Consider the following 19,700-nt stretch of genomic DNA (forward strand, 5'->3'; position numbering starts at 1 on the left):
AATTGATCATTTAAACTTATACTGTTAAAATTTTAAATAATTATATTTACACATTAAACTTAAAAACTCATATCTCAAATCTGAATATTATATAATGGACATTTCATTAGAAAATGTTTTTCTGTTTCTATTTCATCTAGGTTGCAGTATCTACAAAGTCTATAATCAAGCGGAGTAGGCGACCTGGAGTAACGCCTGGTCTCCCGGGCTACTGGCAACGAACCAGCGCGAAACGTTAACATTGCCATGCATCGTCTCTGATATTTTGGAATCATCATGTTTAGTCTAGTATATGTTTCAACATTAACATTGTCTTTATAAAGTCGATTGATTCTAAGTTTGTTTCCATTTACTTGGTCATGTTGATTATCTTTATCATTTAAAAGTTTATTTCGCCGATTTCGCCATTCTACATAGTCCAAGTTGGTGAGCTTTTCATGGACCACTTGCATAGCATTATATGGATACCTGCCTTTGATTGTCCTAATTAAATCCTTTGATCCTCTACTTATCAAGTTACTCCGAGGGTCCAATGTATGATATGTGTATATTTAAAGGAGTGTACTGTAGTGACGACGTGTCACCCCATTCAGTGCTATAGATATTCAATTTATAGTAAAGATACAATTAAAACAAGAAATAGTTAATACAAAAAATATTTTAAGAGTAAAAGCGGGAAGGGGAGGGGAATGCTATCCCCCTAAACCCCCTAAATCCGCTTGTGAAATACTATTTTTTTAGTTTTAAACAAGGGACATAACAATTGCATAATCTTCTTCTTCTTCTTCAGGAAGTCCACCCTATCTGCAGGGTCACCGCATTTAAAAATTTTGTTTATTTTTAAAATTGCGTTATTTTGGTACTTGTAAAATTTAGTTTTATGTAAAACAGTAAATTTTGTCAATACAATTTGGATCTACAAGATTATTTACAGGGGGTAATTAACATTCATATTCTTTAGTTATGGTTTAACTATGTAGTACTCAGCTATATCACCTAGAATTTAATTAAGTAAATAGAGATAGTAGTTTAATACTTCTTAAATGTTACATTCCCACGACTGACAGCCACTTGCAAGTCAAACTCAGAACTCAACTGATTGTTCATTTGCTTTCCAAAAGTTGGGTTCTTTTAGCATGCAATGCATAGATCCAGTCTTTGCAGATTCGTTCTAAATCTCTCTGCTGAGACACAGTTATAAATTCGTTCCTAGAACAGTCAATCAAGAATTCGAGAAGATCCTCATCAGAATCAATTATACTGCAATAGGGTATTTGATTATCTTCTAGTAGGCATTTCAGTCTATTGTGATGAATTTTTCTCACAGAACTCAGACTTTCACACTTGATTAGAAAATGTTTATAATCTTCAGGTCCTACCATGCATAATTTGCATTCTGCAGATTTTGTAACGTCAAATCGGTTGGTAATACTTTGGGTTTTGTAAGTTCCTGTAAGTATCCTGGATTTTATTATCCCTTTGCTAACATCTCTTTTATGATCTCTGACACTGCTCCAACAGAAGTTTGGTTTTTTAAAGTTCCAATTGTTTACTTCCATATATTTGAGCGTTGATTTACTTCTAGCAGTTTCGGTCCATCTATTTTTCCAGGTTTGGTCTATGACATCATGAGTCAATCTTTTCCAACTATTTGATTCATCATCTTTTGTAGCTAGCTGTCTAATTCCAATTTTACACTCGATTGAGTTGGGATCTTTCGATATTCTAAGAAATAAGGAAATGACAGCTTTATGTACAAGTTGCTCAATGGATTCAGCTCCGAGCAAGATATAGATAGCAGCATCTGCAGTTCTTTGTGGTAAAGATAGAATTTGCTTAAATGATTTTTTCTGAAAAGCTTCTAATTTTTGGATATCAGTTTTAGTAATGTTGAGAATTTCAATTCCATAGAGCATTCTTGGTATAACGTAAGTCCGCCATAGCTTATAAGATAATAGAGGATTTATACCATTTATTCCATGTAATCCAGCACCTAATAGTGAATACATTGTAGCTCTTGCAGCAGAGATTCTTTTCTCTACATTTGGATTATTTTTCTCTTGCCTTTCAATTCCTAAATGTTTGATGTTTTGCTTTTCGTCTATTTTTTCATTAAAAAGTTGAAGATTTATATCTTTATTCTTCTTGTTAATCATTAGAATTTCAGTTTTTTTGCTGTTTATCTTTACCCGATCGTTTTTGGTACAGTTTTCAATGATGCGGAGTTGAGTTGAGGCATCATGTTCTGAGCCAGCACATAGCATTATGTCATCTGCGCACGTTGGGCAACCCACATAATTCGTTTCAATTTTAATTCCTATGTTTGTGGATTCAAGAGTATCAAGGATATTTTTATTATAGGCCTTGTAAAAATTGGCAGAGAGAATTCCTCCTTGTTTGACTCCCTGCTCATTTACAAATGTTTCCGAGATGTATCCTTGAGATTTAACTTGTGTAGTTGTCTTGTTATATAGTTCCTTAATTAGTAACCATGAAGCTCCATTAATTCCTTGATGATATAATTTCCAAAATAGGTGTATATGGTCTACCACGTCAAAAGCTTTTTCTGCATCCAGAGTTATTAGAATAAGACACTCATTTTTATCTTTGGCTTCATTAATTACTTCAGAGATGAGAAGAGCAATATTGATAGAGGATGCACCTTTAGTGAAACCTTTCTGAAGCTTGTTTTGATGTTTATTCAGTGTACCCTCAATTCTGGCTCTAATACAAAGCTCCAAAATCTTACAAATGATGGAAATGACTGTGATGCCTCTATAATTGGATGGAATAGTAGGGTCTTTGTCTTTTTTGTGGACAGGGGTCAGAAGACCTTTTTTGATGACTTCAGGTACATGCTTTGTATAGAATATATTGTTAATTAAGGTTACCAGGAATTCAGTCAACTCTGTTCCACCATAAATTAGATGTTCTGCAGTTAAGCCTTCTACATCCCCAGTCTTTTTTTCTTTTTAATATCGAAATACGCTTGGTGATTTCTGTTGAAGTAACAGGTTGAATTGTTATTTCTTGGTTTTCACAGATGTTGACAATGGTTTCCATGTCTAGCTTGACGAGATTATCATGACCAGTGTTGAAAAAAGGATTTGAATTGGTTTTGGCTAATTTTTCAAAGTGTTCTTTAAAGACATTATTTATCTCATTTGGAGTTGATGCTTCTTTTTCTTCAGTTCTAAGGGTGTGTGTGAAATGAGAAGAAGAAGACCGTTGAGTTTTAATAAGTCGAAAAAACAGATCCTTGTCCCTATCTGAAGCCATCATAATTTCTTCATGTAGTTTAATTCTTTTGTCAGCGGTTTGTTGTCTTTGTATCGATCTGACCGAACGTTTCGTCTCTAGTCTCTTTAAGTTGTAAATATTATTTTTCGACGGAGGTGAACCAACCTTTTTCCACAGATAAAATGCCTTTTTTGACAGACCTACAGCTTTAGCAAGTTGTGGAGACCAGCTGATCTTCTTTTTTCTACTAAATTTGGATTTCCTACGGGGATAGCTCAGATTTAAAGCGTTAGTTAGACCAGATATTAGCTGGTTTGTAGCTTGTTCAATACCGTAAGGTGTTCTCATGTTAAGATATTTTCTATCTTTTAGTTCCTCCTTCAGATTTTGTTCATAACTTGTTTTATCAACCTTTTCCCAATTAATCTTAGTCACAATATCTCCACTCAGTTGTTTTTGAGCGGTCTGTACACTAACAGAAAAATCAGCGGAGACGGGATAATGGTCTGATGTGTTATGGCCTTCTTTTAGGATTTTCACCTGCATATATTCAGTTGACTCATCATCATTCTCTCCAGATTTTGTTAAAATGTAGTCTATCTGTGATTTTGAATCACCCTGATGGTACGTATGGTCTATAGGATAGTTAGATGGTAGCACTATTTGATTGTCCTTACAAAAGTTTTTAAATAGTTCATCTTGGGTGTCCTTGTAATGTCTATGAAATGAAGCATTAAAATCGACGGCGATAATAATTGAATGAGTTCCTTGATATTTCAGTAGTAATTCTTTTAAGATGTCCAAAGCTGCTCTATAAGCATCATGCCCTTTGTCGGTACCTCTTGAGGGGAGATATACATTTATAAGGCAGATTGGGTTTTTTGTGGTTGAAATTTCGATAGCCTGTATTCTGTTATCTCCATCAGGAAGTTGAGAAAACATAGTTGACATGGACTTTCTATACAAAATTGCAATACCTCCATGGCCTCTTGGTCTACTGATTGGAGATAAGGGTTCATTATCATCAGTTTGTCTCGAGAAAGTTATAAAATCTGAATGATGTTGTTTCAATAATTCTTTTTCATAGTTAAAAAGCCAATGTTCTTGTATCAGTACAATATCATGTTTATCAAGAAGTTCATCAAAGTAGATTTTATTGGAATTAAAGCCTTTAATGTTGAAAGAAACAATTCGGAGTGGACTTGATTTTCCTAAAGTTATATCATTCTTGTCACAGGGGGTGCTATATCTGGGTCTAGGAGGAATGTTTGACCTTTGTCTAAAAAAGGATTGTAGATGTGTTGAACATTCTTGTTTGGAGGCAATCCTACTGTGGCAGCACAATTTTCTGATATCCTTGTCTCACTCCTTTGTTCAACAGCAAAACAGTTTTTACTATTTGAGTTTTGGAAATTTGTTATAATATTGGGATCAGGATTTTTAGGATCAACATATGGTTTTGCTGAATCTCTAGGATGACCACTTTGTGAAGAATCATTCAGGTTTGCTTTCATTTCATTTCCTTTTCTGACAGCAAAACTGTTTTTACTATCTCCTGTAGAACTGTTACATATGACATTAGGAACATAAGAATAAGAATTTATGATATGCTCCGGTACATCTTTATTAGTAGATGTGTTTATTTGTACCTTTCATTGAGTAGATGACCTATGGTGAATTTGAGAATGAAGATGAGTAGATGGATTGACAGCAAAACTGTTTTTACTATCTCCTGATGAACTGTTACTTGTGTCATTAGAAACGCAAGACTTTGTGATAAGCTCTGGGGTAATTTTATTACTAGATGTGTCTGTCTGTACCTTTCCTTGAGTAGTGGACATGTGAAGAAATTGAGAATGAGGATGAATTGATGGAGTGACAGCAATACTGTTATTACTATCAAATGGAGATAATTGTGTTGCAACTGCAGCTCTAGGATATATCATTTGTGGATACTGGGCTTGCATGTGACTATTTGGTATGTTTTGTGAGGGTGCCATATGAGTTTTACTTGGTTGTCTAAACAAATAAGGTGGTGGAGCTGGAACTGTCTGCTGGAATAAAGGATGAACTGGTTGTTGTAACCATTGGTTTTGCACTGGAGTTGGAGAAGGTTGTACATGTTGAGAGTGTATTGTATGTACAGGGCCTTGTTGGTTCATATGTGCTGTGCCTTGCAGGTTGACTATGTTTTGATTTTGTTGCTTAAGCATGAAGAATTGATTTTCAAGGTGTTGTAGTCTCAAATTTGACATTTCACGCTCAAGGTCTCTGATTCTGTTATCTACTTGTGAACAGTGACAATTCGAACAGTTAGGACTGTTTGATGATGGGGTCTGTCTAAAACTATGAAGGTCAGGTCCATTTTGGTGGTAGTCATTTTGACCGAGCTGAGTCAGTTTCATGTTTCTGATTAAGTTATTATTATCTAGTATGGTGTTCTCTAGAGCAGCAATATGTGCTTCTGCTACGGCAAGTTTGGATTTTAAATCATCTTGCTTCAGTATCTTTTGTTTCTTTGGCCCAGGTTGTTTAGGTTGTTTTATTGAGTTATTATCTGTCTGCAAAATTGGAGAAGAGTTGTTTCTAAGAGCTCCTATATTAGTTAATTGTTGTTGAGCAGTATGAACTTGTTTGTCTGAATGGTCTCGTTGCACGTCATTGGAAATCCCACAATAAGGGTCGGATTTTGGTGATTTTTCAAGTTTTCTGTTTATCTGAACTGTTTTCACCAAAGTATCTGGGGAGCATGAGGAATGAGTAAATTGAATCATGTTTCCCGCATCTGTTTGTATTTCTGAGATGGACAGGTCATTTAATAGCAAATTACACTGTGTGCATTTGAATTGTTCCAATTCATCAATACTCATAGATTTGTATTGATCAGATGTTATGTTTTGACATTGAGAATGGAATTTTTCTTCGCAAGTAATACACATGATAAAGTCGAAGTCGATTATGTTCTCAGAGCAACTAGCACAATTTTTGTGAGATTGGGTAGAATCTGTTTCTACTATTGCATGTATTGTCTCAATTGATGCCGAATTTTGAGTTCTGTTTAAATTGGTCAAGAGTGGATCTTTTTCATCTTTACTGGATGTAGGTACAATTGCAGAATGGGAAGAAATTTTGTCGGATTGTATCCAATTGTTAGAGTCCTGATCAGACAAGAAAGTTTTACATGAATCCTGTATGGCTGTGTTCATATTGTTTAATAATTCAACAGATGGTAATGTACCTAAAATTTCATGTAGGTCATTCTTAATAAAGTCCTTAATCTCTCTACCATTTGCTTCAACAGAGAATGCAGTTTTGTAAAAATTGATTCTGTAAGCTTGTCTCCTACCAACCTTATCATTAGTGATTGGTTTAATACTGAGTGATTCTTCAACTATGAGATTGTTTTTGTCCCTTTTGAAATGAGATATAGCTGTTAAACTACTTGATTTTTCATAGAAAGCAAGAGTATGTTTATGAAACATCAGAAACGCAGCAGGAGAGAATTTCATAACAAGGGTTCCTCTTTTGAATTCAGCCTGTACATTGAGCTGTTCAGTAGCATCAATCATCTTTTGGGCTGCTTTGGTTGGATTTAGTGAGTAATTGGTCACTGTTGATTTCCCTTGATTTAATCTATTTGGAGTAAATTGACTAGATAGTTGCAAACGTTCCCTGTTTTTTTGTCGTTCTTTGTGCTTTGCAACTGCTAGACTTGGTGTATATCTATATGGAGAGATTTTTTCTCTGTGTGATCTCCTTGGGGAAGACATTTTAGATTCAGATACCAGCAAAGCAGTCTTTACTATTCTGAAGCTATCAAATCTTGACAAAATTTATTTACTGAGGTTCCTTTCCTTATTCCAACAACTCTAGATAAAATTTGGGACAGCAAAGCAGTCTTTACTGTTTTTAAGCCAATGGACTTGACAATTTTACTGAAATTCCTTCTTTTTTTTTTCTCTAATAACTCTGGATAAATTTGTATGTTGTTTTTGGTTGTTTTTTTTTTTTTTTTTTTTTTTTTTTTTTTTTTTTTTTTTTTATTTGGACAGCAAAGCAGTCTTTACTATTCTGAAGCTATTAAATCTTGACAAAATTTATTTACTGAGGTTCCTTTCCTTATTCCAACGACTCTAGATAAAATTTGGGACAGCAAAGCAGTCTTTACTGTTTTTAAGCCAATGGACTTGACAATTTTACTGAAATTCCTTCTTTTTTTTTTTCTCTAATAACTCTGGATAAATTTATATGTTGTTTTTGGTTGTTTTTTTTTTTTATTTGGACAGCAAATCAGTCTTTACTATTCTGAAGCCAATATAGGTTGACAGATTTATTTACTGGAGTGCCTTTTCTTTCTCAATAACTCTGGATAAATTTTGGATAAATTTTGGACAGCAAAGCAGTCTTTACTGTTCTAAAACTAGTGTAACTTGATAACTTTGTTTACTTTGTTGTTTTCCTTTCTCTAAGAATTTGGTAGATTATGGGCAGCAAAACAGTATTTACTATCCTTGTTGTTTGACAAACATATATAATTTGTTGCACAGATGACAGAAGTATGTAAGCTATGTGTAAGATAGGGTGATCCCTATGGACAGCAAAACTGTTTTTACTATCTTGATGATAAAACTGGTGAATCAGGTTATATGATGATTATAATATAGACTATATATAAGGTTATGACAAAAATAGGATGATTTCTAGTTAAATGCTCTTAGAGGAATGTATGTTGATAATAATACAGAAGCTGAATTTGTTTGATATATAGGAATGGACAGCAAAACTGTTTTTACTATCCAAATTTTCTGAACCAAACACTTGTTATTTAAATTATGCAGAAGCAATTATAACTATAGTGATGAAGCTGTGTCAGAGATATGATGTTATGTTGATATATATGATGGAATGACGTAGACAATATTTTAATTCTTTTCCTTATTTATAACTGTATCAGGTTCACTTGGATTGAATAGCAATTAGGCAGCAAAACTGTTTTTACTACCTTTCTAAAAGTTATTCTTTTTTTATTTATTTTTTTTATTTTTTAATCTCTCAGAATATGTTGGATTGTGTGATATTAGTTAAAGTTAAAGCTGCATCCTGAACTTATTGGTTGTAATGATGTTAATTCAAGTTGGCATAGGGAAATCTGTATGAGCAGCAAAACAGTTTTTACAGCTCAGTTTTCAAATTTTGAGTTTTTGGATTTTCTGGGCCTGTGACGATGCTTTTTTGATTTTATGAAACAGTCAAACACCATCTGCCTGCCAATGCGTTGATACCAAAGTTTTGCAAGCAATGGGTTGGGGTGTTCACCGTCCACATATACGTGCTTGAAATTGTAATGGCTACGAGCCTTTGCTCTTTGTCCCTTGTGACCTTTGGTTGGGCGGGTTAAGTCTAGTGAGAATCTTGGTGATCTGGCGTTATCTAAGGCTGAGGTATTAAGCTGACGGATAACACTATTGATAGCATCAATTTGTTTTGACAGTTTGATGTCGTCTTCATAAAAAGAACGAGGTTCAGGGTGTTTTTGTGTAGAGTTGTATTCCACCAACGAGTAATGAGGGATTTCGAGCAAAGTGACTCTTGGATTGTTTTTCTTTCTGGACACTTTTATGGCTAAAATAATATCCTCAAGTTTGTCTTTTATATATTTGGTTATACTGGAGGTATTCTGAAAGCGTAGGTTTAAATATCTACCAGATTTTGCAGTAATATCACAGTTTCCAAGCCACACATAAACGTGGATATTTTTATATCTTTTGGTTCTTTTGTGAAGGTTGTTACGAACCCAGAGTATAGAATCTCTTAGTCGTGAGCCAGACTGGCTTATGAACTCTATCTTTAACTCATCCAAGTTGGTAACTTCACGTTTAATGTACGAGCCTTTGCTATCAGATAGCAGAACTGGTATATATTTTTGCTGAAGACCTGATGTTTGGATTTTAATCTGCCTCAAGCTCCTTCTAATGTAGCTATCAGTCATGGGAATAGTCTTGCCTAGCAAGTGTAATAACTATTAACGAAAAGGGGGGGGGGGGGTATTAATACAAGGATAAAAAGTAATACCTAACCGAGATAAAAGATAAAATGAGGTCACCTGGTTATTTGTTTATACTCCTACATGGTGGAACTATTCAGCAGAGAATGGTTTTTAAAGTTATTTCAAGGAGAAACAAAAATACAAAAATTGATTAATTGTGTAACTTGTTAAATTATTAACTTTTAAGTATGTTATTAATTAAAGTTTTATTCTATTTTAATGATGCCTTTGTAAATTTTACTGTTTACCTTTTAAATGGCGGGAAATTTAATCTCGTTCTGCACGGGCAGAAACCCAAGTTTCTAATTTACTTAATTACGCTTTTTTCTACATAGTATTTTGGAATAAATGTGTATTAACTGTTTTGAGATGTTAAATGTATGGCAAATAGGGTGTGACTTTGTGAAATTCCTGAAAAACTTTCAAATTTTCTTCTCTGTGAAAATCCACGACCACGCTGCTCAGGCCTCGTTTTCGCTGTCTGACGCGCATGCGCAAATGACAAAGTCACCATCATAATATCCGAAAGATTCTCGTATCTTATTATTGAATAATTCCTAGAATATTTCTCTTGGTTTTCACACCTCTAGACATTTATACTCGCTGGTTTTGATAACTAAATAACTAATTTATAGTTCGTTTTGGTGCGTTTTTAATTTAAATAATAATCAAGTTTTTATTTGTAATATAATGGGTTCTAAAAGAGAACAATCTTAGCATGCTTATAAGATATCCAGCTAGCCAAATTATAAACGTGATAGGAAGCACATAGAACATGTAAATCTTGAAATTGTTAAAAAAAAACACTATGTAGTTCAATCAAAGACACATGGAAAATATATATGTAGATACATGACATCATCCTCTCTCTAAAAAAAATTTCACCATAACTGGATGCTGGATCTTAATTTAGTTTACATCTTGTGGCATAAAACATTAAAACTGACGAATAATCTTTAATGATTGAAGGATCAATAGAAACTTAAAAAAAAAGAAGACTTCAGCTGTTCTGTCATGTTGTCTGTATACAATTTTCATGACCAACCTTATTATAATTATAATTAAATTGGCATTTAGTTAACAGCTCCATGGCATGTGTTACACAATGAAGTGTGTTTACAATTCACTTGTAGTCGAGTATTTGGTTGCAAATTACAATGATTACGAATTTCAAGTAGCATTTACGAGGGGGGTAGGAGTGGTCCTGATCCCGAAATCCCGGACTTAAAAACACGAAATCGCTAAATCCCGGGCTTAAAAATCTTAAATCCTCAGGTCCCAAAATTCGAAAAAAAGAATTCCCGCATGCTGAAAGGGTCAATCCCAAAATCCTGAGCTTAAAAACATTGATCCTGATAAAGATCCTATCCCCCCTCATTTACGAAAATTCCAGTTGCTAGTTAGGAAAGTAACAAAAGATGAATTGCTAGTCCAAATAATTATGACGTCTTGAAAGGCTATTATAATTTTTTCTTTGACGACTTAATTTGACGAAGTAAGGCGTCAAAGAAAAAAATTATAATAGCCTTTCAAGACGTCATTTAAGTACAATATGTCTATGTTTACTACTAAGTAGATGAATGTTTGTTAATGGAATCTCGCACTTATTTTAGCGTGGGTTTTGACTTGGCAACGTATATAAAGTACAAATGTAGACCTATGATACTCGCAACTCAACATTCTTGACCATGTTACCTCGCAACTTAAAGTTTGAAACTCACAACTCATCCTTTCTAACTTGCAACTGAACTCGCAACCCGCAACTCAAATTTCTTAACTTGGAACTCAAATTTCTTAACTATTAACTCTACTTTTTCAACTCGCAACATGTAACTCCATGATAAGAAACCATTTAAATATTGCTTTCTGTTGCTAGGAATTTGTGTCACAGAAAACAGAAAACCTTTCAAGATATCATAATCATTTTGACTTTATTCATTGTTATTAGGATTATTTAAATCAATATCATGGTGGTTACGGTACAATGTGCATGATGTGGTAGTTAGGTTAGTCCCAATTATTGATAGATTATAGATTATATGACTCATTAGACAAATGTGGATGCCTTGGCAACAAACAGTAAAAACAAATATAATAGTGAATTTTAGGTTCAAAAGTTTAAACAAATGCATACATGTTTAAAATTTTCCATCCACAATACCTGTCATGCATGTCATGATAGCAAACCAAATACTGTAAAATCATTATTATGAGTTGTATACCAATTTGCAAGGGAACCACAAATTTAAATGTTTGACAATATATATACAAATTTCTAAAAAGTTATATCAAGAGTGTAAGGTTTCAACAATCTATGAAAATTGTTACCCATGAAAATAAATGAAACCAGGGGGTCTCATTGGGGGGTTCTGATCCTGGATCCCTCTTATGGTTTTGTCCGATTCCCGTATGCTGCTTACACTATGTAAGTAAGCGATTCTCATTTTTTGGTCATTTCCCGGGTCCGGCAAGGCCACATTTCCCATTTTCACGACACAATAATATGACTTTCACGTGTCACGCTTACAAAAAATCAGCAATCCCGTGTCACGCTTAGACCCCAATGAGACCCACTAAATATATCATATATATACTCCCTTTTTGATATTAATGTCTTGTCAATAATAATATAACCTGTTCACTTATACTTTATAGAAAATGGGTAAAGTTAAAAGACAAAGAAAGAAACTGCACACAGAAGCTGTAAAAACTACAGACAACAAAGTAGAAATTGTAGATATGATGGATACAGACATTAAGGTAAACTATGTACAATCTAAATTTTTGTACTTTTGCATGAATTTTTTATGTCTAGTCTTAACTACACTACAATAATAACAAACACAAAGCAATGCATTTAGCCGTGCAGACTAACAGAGCCGGCGTTTAATGTATATTTTATATTATAAATCATGACATATATGAAGTACAAATACATTCCAAATGAGGTACACAGAAAGAATAAACATCTGAAACAAATTTACTCTGTATCTATAAGAGCCCATATCTCTATGTATGTATGTATGTATGTATGTATGTATATCCGTCTTTAACGTAACCTCGCCGCCCAGGAAAAACCATCAAAAAACTTGATTAAAGAAAATTGATTTGGAAACCTGTGTTCGGAGCAAGTGCAAGGCACGCCTCGGGACATTGATGCCAAACTCCATCAAGAAAAAACAGCAAAATAATATACAATATCAAATATTATGAAACATTGAAGTTTAGTGTTGAACGTCTGCGGCTAGAATGATTTTCAAACCCAAGAACATTAAAAAGCCGCTTTCACCTCATTAACATAAGAATACTTATTGACACAATCCAAATGATTGGTCCACGTATCCACGTGTACAACTACACATAACAAAACCCGCCAAAAAAAATATACCGTTCTTATAAAACGTTCCTTTTAGACAACATTTTCCCGCTATACTCCGAAACGCGGGAAAATACATGTATCTTCTTGTTAAAAAATAAAAATAACAAATGTCAGGGAATCACTATGGTTTCTGATTTAAATTTATTTCTGACTGCAGTATAAAACATACAAAGCTCAGACTTTAATTGGTATAATCTGGGCCTTTACTGGTAAGTGGGTTTCATTGAGGGTTCTGATCCCGGATCCCCCTTACCGGTACTGTTTTGTCAGATCCCCTTATCCAGTTTACACTATGTAGGTAAGCAATTCTCATTTTGTTGTAATTTCCTGTGTCCCGTTAGACTTAATTTCCCATTTTCACTGCACAAAAATTTTATTTTTCACGTGTCTCGCTTACAAAAAATCAACAATCCTGCGTCACGCTTAGACCCAAATGAGACCCACTGGTAACACTAAGACAACCTCAATCGGCAATGATCTTAATCAATTCATTCTCCACATTAGCTCCATTCTGTTTATATGTCCTGCGACATACAAACAACATGAACAATGAGGAGACAGTGTGGAGAACTGATTTTAATTCAATTGTGTCAACCTCACAGAGAGGGAATGACTATATAAAATTAACATGCTGAAAGCGTAAAATCTTAAAGGTAAATTATCTTGATGCCAAATTTCAATCTTCTGCCTTGCAATAACATAATAGTCGGTGACAGCTCATTTGGTGTATCTTTAGTGAAAAGAATTGATATTGATAGCTATCATGCTCATGTATTTCAGCCTCAAAACCAGTTTCTCTAAAATTATTTGTTTACGGCCATGGTTAATGAGATCAAGAGCAAAAAAATAGCATCTTCTTCAGTCTCCCTGAGCAACATTCTGGACATGCATAATATAATCGCAACTGGACCTGCATAATATAATTGCAACTGGACATTTATCCAGCAACAATCTATCTACCAATTCACCAAAATGTGTAGTTTTGTACATTATCAGAGTTGCACTTTTGATAATTTTTAAAAAACCAGATTTTCTTTATTTTTTGTAGCAACCAGAACTAAGGTTAGACAATCCATTTGCCAATCTTGACCTTGACCTAGGTCAACTAAAGCAGAAGCTTCCAGATTTTGATGCCAGAAGTCAAGTGACCAATAAATCTTTGAAAGGTTTACACATTAAAAAGAAAGATAAAAAGAAACTTAGACATGATATTTGGATCAAAAGTAAGTGTCACAAAATAAAGCCATTAATCATCTATATATATATCTTTAAACCAAAGGGAAAAGATATGAAAAATACCAGATGAACATATAGCTATTAACAATTAGCAAAATCCATACAGTGAAGTAAGTTTCAGAAGGCACTTGGCCAGATATCAGAATCAATTCAATAGGCATGATAGAGAAAACTTGTACTGCGACATTAAACCAGAAATTTGGTACCCACAAAAAGAAATTATTTTTTTATTCAGTATTTTTTTTAATTTAGATGAAAAGTATAAGTCACTGGAATATATTGCAAATATGAATAAGATTGAGAATGGAAATGGGGAATGTGTCAAAGAGACAACAACCCAATCATAGAAAACACAACAACAGAAGGTCACCAACAGGTCTTCAATGTAGCGAGAAATTCCAGTACCCTGAGCTGAACCCTAAATAAATATATACTAGTTCAGTGATAATGAACGCCATACTAAACTCAAAATTGTACACAAGAAAATAAAATCATGAAAATTAAAATAATAAAAGATTAACAAAGGCAAGAGGCTCCTGACTTGGGACATTTTTTTTTGTAAAGATTGAAATTAGAATTTATTAAGAATACTCACACACCATCTTTTGACATGGTTTTTGCTTGCATATCAAATCATTATGGCATACTGACCGTGCAAAGGCTGTATAGCCAGTTGAGATAGTTAAAAAAACGTCCATCATCATCTTCATCTTATTAAGTTCCTATTTTAGAAAATTTGTGTTATGTGTGTAAAGGAAAGTTCAAAACATATCTAAGTTATATTTTTCAAATTTAATCTGTCAAATTTTTTCAATGCATATTTCTTTATAAATGCTACACATACATGAAATTGTACACAAGAAACTAAAATATGTATATGTTCCAGACCATATGAGTATTTGGACCGTACGCGTACGGTCTAGACCGTATACATATACTCGTATGGTCCGATACGAGCTGACCATACATGTTATTTGATCATATGGGTAATAAATTAAATTGAAACAAGCATTTATCACAATCTTTATTTTAATAGTGATTTTAAGTTTTACAAATTGTTATTGATAATTTATTACAATTACATAAAATGAACATACGAAAAATTGAAATTAAGTATTTATTTAATTGTATATCTGAATCCTAGTTTGGTACTATCGGCCCAAGGTGACACAATTCAAGTAACTTAATATTTTTTTACATTTTCATGTATGCAGTTCATGCATGTTCTTTGCATTTGCATCTTGTGGTAAAGTTGCTAAATATTCCAAACCAATTGACCTCCCACATGATATTTACTTCCGATATCTTCAATTTCAGTGATCATAATTCAATTAATGTATTACTGATTGACATGCTAGATACAAGAGATTCACCGATTTAATTAGTGTGAATTTAAAAAAAAGATAAAATATAAAGTTTTTGTTTCAATTACTTGAACTTTTTTATATTAATTTGATAGTTAAGTTTATATGTTGATCTGCTATATGCATTTGTATCTAATAAACCTGACCATTTTATTTAATATTAATCAGACCGTACGCGTACGGTCTGACCGTATGAGTATTTTGAAAAAGTACGCATATGGTCCAGACCATACGCATACGGTCAAATACTCATACGGTCTGTAACATATATATATATGTAACCATTAAAAACAAAGCAAGTAATAAAATTTCAAACACAAACATGAAAAGTTATAAGGAATGTTGGAATTTATTATAGACATCTTTTACTTTTGGAACTGAGTCATATACCATTTATGGTTATATGAAAATTTGATGAATATGAAATTACTTACCGTAAACAAAGAATTTGTTGTTTTGAAGTCCAATTCCTATTTCCCTTATCTCAATTTAATGGAATATCTCATGATACATTATGTATTTTTGTGCAGAATTAAATGAAGTTGAAGCAGCAAAGAAAGAAGAAAAGGAGAGAAAGAAGAGAGAGAAGACAGCTATAGTGGGTGACATTGGAGCCATGGGTGATGCCCTTCCTACCATAGAACTGTTAATGAAAAAATCCAGTAAAATCAACAGGTGTGCTTTATATTTTTTTTTTATGTTTTTAGTCTATACAAGAATTTTGCGTAATGGCAGATATAGATTGGAAGAGTAGTTAAAATAACTTCAAATAATATAATTTAGGTATGGTGTGTGAACAATAAAGAACATAACAGTAGTTTGACCTTGACTTCCCATGAGGGTCTTGCACGGTAAATATAGAACAACACTTCAACAAAACACTATTGTAGACAGATGACAGCTTTAAAATTTGTCAAATATTTTTTTTTTATTGGTGGTTGTTTGTGTGCATGATCATCTTCGCTAGCCAAGGGTTACGATCCACTCCCGCTCTCTTCACCCTTGGCGGATTGAGATAATATTTCGAAGACACAAGGTAAGGATTTTTATTGGTTGCAGTAGAAACTCGCTGCATCCAATAAAAAAGCGCCTATAACATGACCACGTGTAAATGTAGAAAGTGTTTGTAAACAATTGCCACGTGTTTATTGTGCAACAAGTCTTTACATCACTAAACATACGACTATATTTAGTGACAACTTGAATGTTTTTAATCAACTTATAGAAATTTCTGCGTATGTTTCCTGCACAAATGGATGAATGTTGACGTATATTTTCGTTTCCGGCTTTACCAAGTGGATAGAATCTAGACGCTACCGTGTTTTTACCTCCAAATTAAAGAGTTCAAGTGCTACCATTGGTCAAGAATAATGTATTCGAAATGGGCGTGAATTTAATCTTCCGATAGATGGCGCAACATTGATATCACAAATGTTGGCTCAATCTGCCAAGGGTGAAGAGAGCAGGAGTGGATCGTAACCCTTGGCTAGCGAAGATGGTGCATGATATATATATATGGCATTGTCATTTGATGGAAAAAACATATCATTGCCTTCTTTTTTGTGGTGTAGATTAGGCTCCTTGTTAATTTGCCCCATATCAATATCTTATTTGTATCTTTAGCTGTTGACAAGTGTGGAAAAATAATTTGAATTTAATTTTAAAAAATTCCAAGCTAAATTTTAATTTATTTTTATTTTATCAAGTGATCAAACAGAACAGAAGAAGAGAGGTATTGCCACGGAAAAGAAAAGAAAAAAACAAATGTGAGTTATTCAAACAAAACAAAATAATTAACACATTTTTTTTTATTCCAAAAGAATATAGGGTTGATAGGTAGACTTTAATAAAAAAAAGTCTATTTGATAGTCACATGGCAGATAATTCCATGTTTTCAAAAAGATTTTAACCATAATGCCTAATTTTTATTGTCGAGCCTTCGACTTTAGTCGAAAAAGCGAGACTAAGTGATTCTACATTCCGTCGGCGTCGGAGGCGGCGGCGGCCACAAATATTCACTCTGTGGTTAAAGTTTTTGAAATTTTAATAACTTTCTTAAATAGTATCCAGAAGTAAATTTTGTAAAAATAAAATTCCATTTTTTCTGTATTTTACTTATAAATGGACTTAGTTTTTCTGCAGGGAAATATTACATTCACTCTGTGGTTAAAGTTTTTAAAATCTTAATAACTTTCTTAAACTATCCTGGGTTAGTACCAAACTTAGACACAAGCTTGTTTATGATCATAAAATAGTATCCAGAAGTAAATTTTGTAAAAATGAAATTCCATTTTTTCCGTATTTTACCTATAAATGGACTTAGTGTTTCTGTGGGGAAACATTACATTCACTCTGTGGTTAATGTTTTTAAAATCTTAATAACTTTCTTAAACTATCCTAGGTTAGTACCAAACTTAGACACAAGCTTGTTTATGAAACATTACATACAGTCTGCAGTTATAGTTTTAAAACATTTATTAGATTGAAAAACTATCCTGGATTTTTACCAAACTTGGACAGAAGCTTCTTACAATTAAAAGATAGAATCAAGAGGAATATTTTAATTGATTTTTTTCCTAATTTTTGTTGAGTCAGGGATTTACAGTAAAAGTAGGCGAGACACTGGGTTCCGTGGAACCCTTACAAATTTTTTCTAGTATTTTTGATACGGCTTCAATGAACAAAGTGATGCCTGTTTATATGTATGGGATCAATTTTGGTTAAATAAGTAGATAAATTACTACAACTGTTAATTTACAAAATTTATTTTAAGAAATCATCATCAAAAAGTCAGTGGGGATAGAACCTGGTTTATAGACCTATCACTTGTAGCTAATCCAAACAAGGATCAGAGCTTTTTATGAGGGAGATAATTTTCTTAATGTAACATGATTTAACAAATTTAAAACTGCAAATATCAATCAAACATTATCTTTATTGTCATGCCAGTACAGAAGTACTGTTAACCAGGTGGGTGTCAATTGATGACAATGTAAAAAAATTCAAATGAGAAAACTAACAACCTTATTTATGTACAAAAAATGGACAATAACAAAATATATATGTAACACATAAACAAACAACAACCAAGCCAGTCTTTGAATTTTTCTATAGAAAAGAAAATATGGTATATTTTGCAGTTATTTTTTAGCCTGTCGAAATTTTGATGGGACATATAATGGTATACAAATGTCCTGTGTCTGTCCTGTGTCTGTCTGTCTGCCTGTCTGCGTAAACATGTCGCACAATAACTTGGGTACAACTTATCTAAATTTCATGAAACTTGATACAGTTGTTTCTTATGATAGTCAAATGATCTGTATACCTTTTCGTAAAAAAAAGATTAATACCTTATTAGTTACGGCACTTTCTAACTAAAACAGAGGGGTGTTTTTTTTCACATGTCGCACCGTATCTCAAAATCTATTTATGATTATTGCTTAAAATTTTACACACTTCTTTGTGATATTAATCTAAAGATCTGTATACTTTTGAGTGATGATTCAAAATTTTATTTTTGAGTTATTGAGTGTTTTGTAAAAAAGGGGGAGGGGGTTTTTACATTTCGAGCCATATCTCAAAAACTATTAATGATTATTGCTTAAATTTTTACACAGTTCTTTGTTATATTTATCGAAAGATCTGTATACTGTAGGGGGGGGGGGTTGAGTTTCACATGTCCCACCGTATCTCATAAACAATACATGTTTATTGCTTAAAACTTTCTCAGGAACTATTTATGATTATTGCATAAAACTTCCACATAAGACGTCAGACGTATCATACGCTCATGGCACAGCTGTTTATTGTACTGGTACATTTAAATTTGGCAGTCGCTATATTGTATATTCTGTGGGTTCATTATTATTTATCATTATTGGCATGGTTGAATACCAATTTTCATGGATTTTGCGGTGGAAGACAAATTTAAATGTTCAATGAATTTCACATTTTCTATAAGTTTGTTCATATCATATGCACACTTTAGCAAAACCACGAAATCCAAGTAACCATGAAAATGCAAGATTTCCGCAATCACTGTAAATCGGTTCCCCAAAAAATGAATGAATTCCAAGTAATTATAAATATAATGTGCTATCACTATGATTTGAAATTTTGCAATTATTCAATTAATGCTAGATACAACATTATTGTATACATATTTTGTAGGATGGAAGATATCTCAATATTCAAACAGATTTTAGATCATCCAGCATATAAAGAGAATCCTACAGAGACAATTAATACACACTTACAAAACAAACTGAAACAAGAAGATACAGGATAATAAAATATTATATTTTAAGTTTTGAAATCTTGTTTATTGATAATGAGTAGGGCCAAGCGATGGGTTGTTAGGAATGAAGAGTTGTTAGGACCGCACAAATTTTTTTGTGCATCTATATTTATACTTTCCTTATGCCAAATGTTTGAT

General features: G+C 33.1%; 1 protein-coding gene across 4 annotated transcripts; it reads left to right on the top strand.

Annotated features, from left to right (window-relative positions):
• The first annotated feature begins 163 nt into the window (after positions 1 to 163).
• Positions 164 to 19,571, top strand: LOC134681258 (uncharacterized). 4 transcript variants are annotated; one of them, XM_063540803.1, is made up of 6 exons: positions 164 to 234; positions 11,942 to 12,046; positions 13,714 to 13,888; positions 15,796 to 15,940; positions 16,972 to 17,031; positions 19,436 to 19,571. In XM_063540803.1, the coding sequence occupies exons 2-6, from the start codon at positions 11,945 to 11,947 to the stop codon at positions 19,551 to 19,553; spliced, it is 600 nt and encodes a 199-aa protein (XP_063396873.1). In that variant the 5' UTR covers positions 164 to 234; positions 11,942 to 11,944; the 3' UTR covers positions 19,554 to 19,571. The 4 variants fall into 4 exon arrangements, with proteins under 4 accessions (XP_063396873.1, XP_063396871.1, XP_063396870.1 ...); XM_063540801.1 differs by lacking the exon at positions 164 to 234 and adding an exon at positions 9,973 to 10,063; XM_063540800.1 differs by lacking the exon at positions 164 to 234 and adding an exon at positions 10,101 to 10,130.
• The last annotated feature ends 129 nt before the right edge of the window (positions 19,572 to 19,700 follow it).

This window comes from Mytilus trossulus, chromosome 8 (assembly GCF_036588685.1).
Source record: "Mytilus trossulus isolate FHL-02 chromosome 8, PNRI_Mtr1.1.1.hap1, whole genome shotgun sequence".
NCBI classification, from domain to species: Eukaryota; Metazoa; Mollusca; class Bivalvia; order Mytilida; family Mytilidae; genus Mytilus; species Mytilus trossulus.

Bases quoted from the DNA above. Each gene is read 5' to 3' on its own strand.
- LOC134681258 (XM_063540800.1), top strand. The intron at 13,889-15,795 runs GTAAGTGTCACA...ATTTTTGTGCAG, and splicing joins ACATGATATTTGGATCAAAA to AATTAAATGAAGTTGAAGCA. The intron at 15,941-16,971 runs GTGTGCTTTATA...TATTTTATCAAG, and splicing joins AAATCCAGTAAAATCAACAG to TGATCAAACAGAACAGAAGA.